A 10,738-nucleotide genomic window follows, 5' to 3' on the forward strand; every position below is an offset into this window, starting at 1 on the left:
GTTCCACTTCTCCCTTGTAGTATCATTTTCACAATGTACAATGGGCTATCTAGAACAAGGAGGAACTTGTGGGTCTCTTCACACATTACATTGTTAGGGTGTTCACATTTTAAACGTACACTTTAAAATGTGAACACAACAGATGTCTCTCTTCAAACACGTTGCCTTGTGAGGGATCCAGGATGGTTTCTGTGCATGTTCAGTATAAGCTCAGGGGAAGATCTGGGTTTGGTTCCTTGTAATGGGCCTGTATAAGGGGGATAATAGTGAGAGGGAAGAATTGTTCTAACTATTAGTGACCATGAGTGGTGAGAGGTGTGGCTACATGCATCTTGTTGTATTGGAGGCTTGCCCGTGAGTTGGGCCATTACAGGAGCACTCTTGTCCCTTCTTGGAATGAGTTCTGAAACACTCAGGATGGCTCTTGGCAGAAGTGATACGCATTCACTGTAAATCCTCCATCTCGTCTCCAGGTAGAAGTAGATGGGCAGAAGTTCCGAGGCGCCGGTCCTAACAAGAAGGTAGCCAAGGCCAGTGCTGCGTTGGCCGCTCTTGAGAAACTCTTCTCTGGCCCCAATGCAGCTGCTAACAAGAAGAAGAAGATTCTTCCCCAGGTGAGGCTTGTTGAGTAGGTGCTTGGGAGAGCTTCCTGACTGGTTGATGAAGCAGCAAGACCTAAGAATGTAGTTAAAATGACAGCATGGACTTCGTAGGTGTGGAGATTTGATGAGTGCCATGAAGTATGCAGATGGCTGCTGAGGCTGAGGTCTGAAGAGGCAGCTTGTAAAGTCATAGATTCCATGAGGAAGGGCCAAGAGGCTAGACTGAACAAGAGGGTCAGTTAGACCAGATATGCTGGTTCAGTGGTTTAGGTCTGCAGTGCGTGGAAGGGAGCTTGTTAATGTATCAATCCAGGACCTGGAATGTCTTAAGAAATGGCTCACCTTTAGCACATCCTGGGTGTCAGGCTGGCCAAGGCTTCTCTACCTGTAGATGTGAAATATCTTGTCCTAGCATTGTGGACGCTGGTATCCAAAAGGCTCTGCTCCTGTGGCAGAAAGAGGGCAAGTGCATACATACTCCAGCTACATAATTGTCCTTTCCTTTTAAACTGTGCTGTGTCACTAGAATTGACGTCAGTTTCACACAGCTTGTGGTGGGAGGGTTGATATTCAGCTTCAGATACATGGTGCTGTTTGATGCAGTGTTTCACTGAAATGGGGGCATATACCTGCTACTTATAAGCCTGTTTTGCCATTACATTTTATATTTTTGGAGTCATTACTTTATTTTTACAGAGAGCTGGTATGCTCCTCTGAGTTCTCTCAGATTAACATTGGGACAGAACAACAAAAGTGTTGGAGTTTCTTTTGCGGAACCAACATTGGGAGTGAGCCCTGACAATTAACACATTGATCTTTGTCAGGCAGATTAACTAGAATTAGGGTTCCTTTTGCCCCTCTTTCCTTCAAAACTTGTGCCAAAAATAGTGTGTGGGGGGTGTTCCCACTCCCCAGCTCAACAGTGCAAAAACATGTTAAAAGGAGGGAAAAGGCAAAGGATTGCACGCTTGGCAAAGAAACTGCTTCCCACTGCCAATATGGTATCAGCCCCTGCGGTTGGCACTGATTCCATATCCTGTTAGCAACAGCAGCAGCTTGCCATCTCAGCAGAGAGGGGAGCCTTTTCCTAGAAGTAGATAGAAGGCAGGATTCCTGTGTTGTGGGCCCTAGGACTTGGAACAGAGGCTGCCTCAGTTGAAGCAAACACCTTCCTCCTGTGGGCTTCAAGGGAGTAGCGGTTGCAGCCCTTTGGAAGCACCTTCTCATTTTGTTGCTCCAGGAAGGCAAGTCAGGGACTAATCAGCATCATGAGGCTCCCCTCCTAGACATCCTCAGTTTCTCTCCCACAAGGAGGGCAATGTTCTCAAAAGCCTAGGGCGGTGATGAGGAGGGGGCAGGTTTCTTGCTGTCTTCTGCTGCTTTCTAGAGAGGATTCGGTCCTCCTTTTTAGCCTGATGACCAACATGTGAAACGATCATGTAAGTCTTGTGGTGGGTGGCTGAATGTCTGAAACGGGGAGGGGGGCATTTACAAGTGGATTTCCAACTTCATGTTGAGAAATTCCTGGAGATTTGGGGGTTGAACCTGGGAAGGGTGTGGTTTAGAGAGGTACCTCAATGGGGTATAATGCCATAGAGTCCTCCCTCTCTCCAAAGCAGCCATTTTCTCTGGGAGGACTGATTTCTATAATATGGAGATCAGCACTAATTCTGGGAGATCTGCAGGCCCTGCCTGGAGGTTGGCAGGCCTAGTTTCCAGTTTATGCACAACCAACCCTTCTGCCTTCTAAAATCAGGTAGAGAAATTGAGAAGAATTTCTGCTGAGGATGAGCAGAGCAGATGGAGCCAGAAAGTAATTAACAAATAAAATAACTCTAAAGGAGGAAAGTAGAATACAGCCTCTTCTGCAAGACTTCTGCACAGCTGGAGATTAAGAACAAGCAAACACAATTAACCCTGAAAATTCTCAGTATTTCCTAATAGCAATGGGTGCAAAAGTTTTATTGCAAGAGGAGGGAAAACCAAAAAAGGGAGTCTTCAGGAGACTAATAAGAGCCTCATCCTACATCCAATGCCAAGGCAGAACCTTGTGTTGGTTTAAACTATGTAATATGGTTTCCCCCTCTACTCCCCCTGACTGTACCTGTCTGCCTAGCTCCTCTCTGAGCTCTGTTTCTAGATCATCCTGGAGTGAGATCAGATGGCAAGAAAGCAAAATGTTTAAATTTCTTTCCTGCCATTATCCATGAGTGTGTTCAAAGCAGTTTACAAAATAAGAGAGACCAAGTAAGGGGAGAGATGAAAGCTTGCTGCAAAAGCTACGAACAAGCTTGGCCCCAGAGCTGAAGTTCTGAACCAGAGTCTTCCAGCACAACCCACTCTTTTCCTTAGCAGCCAGTGGAATAGAGTGCTGCACACTTGATATTCTTGGATGAAATTGCTTTAGTGAAACAAGCCCAGTAGCCCTGAGGTAGGCAGAACCAGTGGAACCAGAAGAATTAATTATTTTAGGAGCCAGCATCAAATTGGAGCACTAGCCCTGCATGAGAGAGTGAATCTTGGGTGCCAGCAATTTTTCTCCAGGGGCAAGTCTCCTTTCCAGCAGCCTGGCGTTGTATTAATCTCTGGTTCTCTCCACACAGACTAAAGGAATCGTCAACACAGCCATGTCAGCAGCAGTCCAGGTGGCTCGAGGCAGAGGGAGGGGTGCTCTCACGCGAGGCGCTTTTGTTGGGGCGGCAGCTGCTACTAGTTACCTGGCACCAGGTATTGATCAGTCCAGGTTTATCCATGATTACAACCACTACACGGACACGGCCCGCATAGCAGGGAACGGAAATTCTTTGCCTGTGGTAAATCCATGGTTTGGTTTCCAGGATGTTGGGCAGCGGATGGGAGAGACAGTGTTTCTCACTTGGCTCTTCAGCTTTGCTGAATCTGAGTTGTAACTTTGCTCTCCTTTTCTATTGGTAAACATCGATGTTTGGGCTCGTGTTTGTAATCCCACCTCCAGCCCTTTTGCCACATTTCTGTGGCAATAAAAATAGGGATCAATAGTCATTAACACACATCATCAGACTGTGCCTGTTTGTAGGAAGTATGTATTTTGATTGTCTAGGCACACTGAGCTTCAGTAAATTGAAGGCCTGAGAGAGTCTAAGATTTTTTTTTATGTGGGAAGGCTTCCATATCTGAATTTTGTTTTTAAATCTATTTTTCAATTTTCATTTAGAAAACCAAGTTTTAAGTGCATGTGTGCATGCTCTGCCTTATTAATCTAGTGCACGCCCTTCTGCTGCCCCCACAACCCCACATGTGTTTCTGTTGCAGGTTATGGGGCACCCTACGGGTACAGTGCTGCTGCTGCTGCACCAGCTTATGGTACGTACAGCATCTTGCTTATCTGAAGCGTAGTGGTATCTCTGTTAACTCTCAGGGCAGCCCAACAGTTGTGTGAAGGTGGTCTGGGGCAAACAGCAGCTCCCTTCAAACATGGCCATTGTAGTACTTGGTTTTGTCTCTTTTGAAGGCCGTAACCCATGTGGTTCTTGTTCTGGTTGGAGCTTTTTTCTTGCCTTCTTGCTTTGCCTGACTGTGGAAGGGCTGCTTGTTCTAACTGCCTGTCTCCCTTTCATACCAGAACTGGTTCTTTCTCTCTCTCTCCCTCTCTCCCACCCTAGTAATTTTCATATCTTCTTACAGCCATCTTGTGCTCCATTCAAAGCACCCCGAAGGGCCAAAAGTCTGAATATATCATTTTCCAGAATCTTTTCCAGAAGCTTGTATCATTGTCCAGAATCTTTTATCACCCCTTTGCCTTGCCTGAGTGCTGGCTGGTTCTCGACAGCCATTGCTTGGAGCCTTTGCCTTTTTGCAGTCCGCTGGGAACCAGCTGTTCACCATAGCGCCCCTCCCCAGTGCGCATATGGTAGCCACATGGCTAGCTGAATCCTTCATCTCAAGAAGAACAGAATTGTTGCTAGTGGGGAGTTCATGCATTCGGTTCAAATGCTGTGCATCATCCCAGTTCTAAGCTCTGCTTGAATAGCATAATGTGTGAACTCTGCCCAGAAGTGAGGGGGCTGGAATGACTGAGTACCTCCAGCTTGCTACTTGCAGCAGACAGTACAATATGACCTTGAGTACAAAAGACCTTCCTTCCTTTCTTCCAACATGGGGCACTTGACATGGGTTTTCCCCCTCCCCATTTGTCACCTCTCCCAAAAGAATCCACCTTACCCTTCTTAACAGGAAACAAAATTGGCCCTTTGGATTTCTTTGAATGTAGTTTTATGTAGCAATGGGGGCCAGGCAGTTTGGAGTCAGTGATGCATCCCAACCCATTTCCTTAGGAGGAATCCCCTGTGGCAGGTATTCCCAGACCATGTGACATGCCAGAAAACAAGAGAGAGCCCAAACTATGCACTACAGAGGAAGTATCTGGTTACTTGGTTTCTACCGTCTTTTGAGCCAGAAGGAATCCCAAGACAGCTGATGTAATGTGATAAAGATGCAGTTAATTTGGGGATTCTTCCATCTCATCTGATAGTAACACTTAGCATGGCATCCCATTCAGATTCCGGTTGTAGCTAAGCCCAAGACCCCTTCCTTCGAACTTACTCCTCTGGCCTAACTTCTACTACGTACTGAGGAGTTCTGCCACCTCATATGTCTGCTTGGGTGGGACTGGATCATTGAGTACTTTGGTCACATCACAGCAGAATGTCCATGTTGGAAGAGATTTTCTATTGGCTGTCTGCATGAGTTGCTGGTAGAGGCTTGATTCCTTCCCATCAGATCAGTGACCCATGCACAAATACTGGGGGGTCACCTCTTCTGAGAACTGATAATTCATAAATGTACACTTTCAAAAAGTAAATTTGGAGGGGGTGAATGAAACATTCCCCCGGCTTTAGCACTGAGCAGCTGCAGTTTTTGGCCACGTGGGGCACACCTTGTTACTAACTGCAAGTTGTTCTTCATCCCCGTCCTCTCTTGTCTAGCATGACTCATCGCTGACTCCAAATGCTTTATTAAAAATACTGCCCTCATTCTCTGCATAAAGGAACAAAATCTGACTTTTAAAAAAAAATGTCTGGTTGGTTGGTTGTGGTGCTAGTCTTGGGACAGAAGCGCTGCTCCTGGCTGTAAGGTACCCCCTCCCCCCGTTTCTCTCTGCCTCTGTGAAGCTGTTTGCATGTTGGGAAAACTTCACTCTGATCATCTCGATCCTTTTGGAACACCTGCTGTTGCTGCTTTCTGATTTCTAAAACGGACATGAAAGGTGAAAAGATTGAGAGACTGTCAACCAGGAACTTTTTGTTGTTGCCGATTAAAACAAAACATAACAAAAACCACTGCCCTAATAAACTAGCATCTTTGTGAGGCCACAAGAATGTTAAAATAATTGAAAATTAGACAAGAGCCTTTTTCAAACTTTGGAACCCTTTTTCTGCCACGGAGCAAAAGCCCAGGAATATGTTGCTCTGGGCTGCTTGCTTTGAGGCCTAATCCAGAGAGGCGTGTCACGCTCTGCTATGTGGTTTTTTGTAGCATTTGTCCTTGCATGCAGCATGGCGTTGGTGCCATATCTGCCCTCTATTAATGATCGCATGGAGCGTCTTTGAACTCCACCCTTGCCTGGCCTTTATCTGCCTTATCGGCTTCCCTCTAACCTGACAGCTGAGCAGAGGCCTAAATGAACCAGTCCTGGTTTGTTCTTCTCATTTCTTGCCTGGCAGTGAGGAGGGTGACTTTGGGTGGGTAACCTTTACCTGTGAACACTGGCTGCTTTGCCCTTGCCACAAATAAATCAGGAAACTTACTGTGCATTCCTAACAACATTTTCCTGGGAGTAAGTCCCATTCAAATGACCTGAGTAAGATTCTGAGTAACCTACGTAGGATTGCTCTCTAAAGCTGTAAGGGTATTGATAGATAGATATATTTAAATTAAATCTTGCCTTTCTCAAGAGCATTGAGAACTTATCTGGAGTACTTTTGGTTTCTTCTTTCTGTAGGTTTGCCCAAGAGAATGCTTCTGCTGCCAGTAATGAAGCTTCCCACCTACCCCATGCCCCATTATTCTTTCTTTTAACAAATGGGAGAAACCACTTCCCTACCCTGACTGAACACCATAGTATAGTTCAGAGACATGCAGCTTATAAAGCCTGGTTTTCTTTGAACAGATACTCGAGCAAAAACCATTTGTAAAGAAACATCTTTTCCTACTTTTTTTTAAAATAAAATGCAAATTTAGTTCTCTCTAAAACTTGAAGAAAAACAAAACAACAGTCTGTGAAAAAAAGGTTACCTCATTATTTTATTTTTCAAAATAACTTATACCAGCCTTCTGTTATAGGGAAGAAACTTAGACGCTTAAAATCTTTTTATGTTTTAAATGAAGTATTCGAATTATGTAAAATTTTAAAACTTGTGAAGGATGTATAGAGTATAATACGCTGATCGTAAAATAAAACCTGCTTTTTGTTGTAATGGAGTATTTGCCTGTTTCATAATGCAGTGCCACTGACTGGAGTTTGTGTCGTTAGACTTTTAATATGGGATTAGCACCAAGTATAAAACTAAAAAACCCACACTGTTTTTGTTCTAGCATATTGTTCTAAAAGTATAACTTAGCGTTAGTTCCATTTGAGGGCTTTTGTGGGGCCCTCCATCTGTCATGTCGCCACAAGTTGTGGGAGGATCTACCACTGAGGACTGGGGGGTGGTTTTACATGTGAGAAATGCCTTACACACCTAGAACCAGAGCATGCCCATGCCTCTCTCATAAGTGGACCGAGTTTGTAGCCCCTTCTTTCGTTAGTAGTTTTGCCTTGGAGAGATGAGAGTCATCCCCTGAACTGAAACCTTCCTGTAAGGATGAGGAGATTCCAATAATTCTTGAAGAATCTGAGAAGGAGCCTTGGAAAAAAACTTTTCCTTGAGGAAGGATTTCATTTTGCAAGGCAGCTGCTGACACAATAAAGAAAGAGATTTTTGTAATTTAGTACAGTATTTTATGAAAATCACTATCAAATTAAGATGTTCCGATTTAAAAAAAAAAAAAAAGATTCCACTCGGAAGTGTCTTTAAATCTCTCCCACTTAAAAAACCCCCTTCAAATAATCAAATGCACACATGTTCTTGTGGCCTCCCTCACTCAGCCTTGGATTTTTCAGAGCTAAAACAAAAGGTGCTCCTTTTTTACCCCCCCCACCCACCCTTGACCAACTCTTAAGAATCTAAAGCAGCAACACGGTCCCCATGAATACTTGCTACTTTAATTGTCCCTGGTCTTGTTCAGTGCTGCTGTGAAAAAGTCAAGACACTTCAGCCATAGGCCAGTATCTGTCTTCTTTTGAGTTGTGTAGGTCTTGTTGTATGAGATTTGCCCAATGTGGGTATCATCTCAGTTGAGAAAGAAATGCTGTTCTTGGGCAGGGAGGAGGGGGAGGGAGGCTGTTTTTGAAGCTGGTGAAGATGAGCGATCATGGATTGTTATTAAGGTATCACCCCACAAACAGACAAGCGTTGCTCTTTCTTTCTCTTCAAAGGCCATACATTTGTGGTTCATTTACATTTTTGTGCTAGGCCGAGGATGCCTTTATATACTCTGTTCTCCGCTACGTGACAAGAAAAGGGGTACCGTTGGCCTTGAAAATGGGGAGGGGGAAAGGCAGAAAAGCAAGGGACAGTCATTCTTCTTGTAGGATGAACGATCATTGAGCTGGTTTTTTGAGTCAGAGTATATAAACATGCAGCTTTCCTTGGAATTAACCAGACCTGTGGTTTGAGGTTGTGGGGGGAGGGGGGAGAGAAAACAAGCACCCCAATATTTGTGCTTTTTGGAATGTGCATTTTTTCAATCTTTCATAACTGTTTTCACTTTGTGCCTTAGCTCTTGCTTGCGGTGCAGTGGTGGTGATGCTTTAATAAAACACTGGAAGCATCAAGGATGCCGTTTGCCCTCCTATACCTTAGTGCAAAAGAAATTAAAAGGTGGGGACAGGATATAGGACTGGGACACCTTCAAATTGAGAACAGCATTTACCAGATTGTTGACTGTTGTGCTGGCCTATGGATGAAAAAAGCCATCATGGAGCTGGAAAAGAATGGCTGATAAGATGATACAGTAATAGTTATTCTTTCTGAGTAATTGGCAGTTTTGTAAATTGAGGGGTTTTCTTAAAAATGACACTAATTTCTTCAGCAGTTTTGAAGCCATTTGCAATACCTTATGTGACATTCTAGAGGCTTCCCTCCTCAGAGAGAGCCTCGTTCTGGCCTGCCAGTGGTCGCAGCTGGCACTCTGCTCTTTTCCAACATGATGGCCGTCATTTTCAATAATCAATATGAAGTCATTTTTTTCCTCTCCATTTATTTTTGTTATGTTGGGAGTTACTAACCCCATGTTGTAAACCCACCCTGTTGCTGCACATTTTATATTTCTCTGCTTTACAGAAAACCCTTTAATAAGCTGTTGGTTCCTTGTTGGTTCCTTGTTTTATATGCATAAATATAAAAATAGACAGGGGGTAACCGGTTTTTGGAGGCTGCTATTAAAGGATGATTCAATACTACTATCATTTTTTTTTAAAAAAAAGGGATCCAAAAGTGCCCCATTTTGCAATGAAAACCCCACATACAGCTTGAAAGAGCAGAGAAATTTAAGCGGCGCTTTAACCATCGTCCCCTTTCGAAAATTAACCTGCGCTTTTTCTTGCTTCTCTGCTCTTCTCTCTGCTGTAGGTGGCTTTTTCATTGACAGCCCTTATTGCCAACCTCTCAACATCGCTCCTTTTATCATTCACTTGGGCCCTCAAGATTTCTTCTCTGACTTCTAGAGCAAGCAGGTTACGCGGTTTGCAAAGTGCTTTTCAAAAATTACTTCCTAAAAGCAAGAGCTTAACGAGACTCGTTTGAGTGAGGAGCCTTCAACATCAGAATCGGACTCTGGGATTCTCTTTAAAAAAGTGTATTTATATTTTTTTAAATTCTTCCTTTCCTGAACTCCAAAAAGCAATACTTGCAAGCCCCTGCTCTCAGAACCACAGCAATAGATGTACATAGAGCATTGCTTGGCTGTTTCTACTTTGTACTAATATAGAAACAGATGTTTTAAACCATGTTTCACTTTGAAAATTGGCTTGGCTCTCAAATCGAATTAGCTAGCTTTAACTCCACTTTTGGCTCTCTAGCTAGTCTCATTTTTTTGAATGGGAAGCACAGAACAAAACAGGGGCTGTGGGAAAGCTAACCTTTTCCCCACCCTCATAGCAATGTGGTGGAAGGTCTCTGGCTTTCTGGCCATATCCATATCCACAATGGCATGTCTGCACCACCTCTTCTGAGCCCTAACTAAATGAGATTTTGAAACTAAACGAGCCATTTCAGATGCAAATGGTGTTTCTTATAGCCCTTAAGATTGCTTTAGGACCCATTGGTTTAAAAGGAAATGCTTTGGAAGTGATAGCCACATTGAATGTCCTAGAGCAAGATGCATCTTGTGAAACCCGAGAGCTCGCATGTGTCAGTTGGAAGAGGGTGGAGCTTGTGGGGGGCGGGGGCGGGGAGAGCTGTTCCTCTGGGCATTAGACCAGCATCATAGGGGTTTTGGTGAGGACAGAGATAATGACATACCCCAAATGAAAAGATACTCAAGCCCCAGTGAAATGACTGGCATTCTATTGTGCAGTTATATTCTTGCACAATTCCTGTTCATTTGTTCCAGCAGAACTTGTGTGTGAGAAGATCCTACTGGATCGTGCCCTTAGTTCCCAGTGGAGGTGAGGCTTCTGTACGGGGCAGGTGAATCCTTGCTAATCAGGTTAATGGCAATTTTCTTTTCCACTCTGGCCACAGCCTGTAGGCATCTCTGTGTGTAAAATAAGCAGAAAGGTAGTGGCTGTGTGCTGAGGTCGGTGGGTCTGAAAGAGGTAAGCGCTTCTATTTTTGGCCTAGAGATTTATTTCTGTTGTTGCCTTTCAATCATTTTGCTGTCTTGCTGAACCTCAGCATGTCCACCACTGTCATGTCTTGAACTGTAAAACGGAATGTAAATATTTGGGAAGGAGTCATGCAGCCTAGAAAAGGCTGTTTTTCTCCAACCAGCCAACTTTTTTTTAAACATATTTTATTTGGTGAAGGATAAATGATATTTTTAGTTTCATGCTG

General features: G+C 44.0%; 1 protein-coding gene across 3 annotated transcripts in view; it reads left to right on the forward strand.

Moving 5' to 3' along the window:
- The window catches only part of STRBP (spermatid perinuclear RNA binding protein), a 95,914-nt gene extending 85,176 nt beyond the window's left edge, over nucleotides 1-10,738 (forward strand). For 2 of the 3 annotated variants that reach the window (XM_054997819.1, XM_054997820.1), the window contains exons 17-20: nucleotides 474-614; nucleotides 3,206-3,329; nucleotides 3,894-3,944; nucleotides 6,583-9,306. In XM_054997819.1, the coding sequence (XP_054853794.1) occupies nucleotides 474-614; nucleotides 3,206-3,329; nucleotides 3,894-3,944; nucleotides 6,583-6,659 (393 nt within the window). In that variant the 3' untranslated portion in view covers nucleotides 6,660-9,306. The other variant, XM_054997818.1, reaches the window with a different exon arrangement.

Source organism: Eublepharis macularius, chromosome 14, assembly GCF_028583425.1.
Source record: "Eublepharis macularius isolate TG4126 chromosome 14, MPM_Emac_v1.0, whole genome shotgun sequence".
In the NCBI taxonomy this organism is placed as follows: domain Eukaryota; kingdom Metazoa; phylum Chordata; class Lepidosauria; order Squamata; family Eublepharidae; genus Eublepharis; species Eublepharis macularius.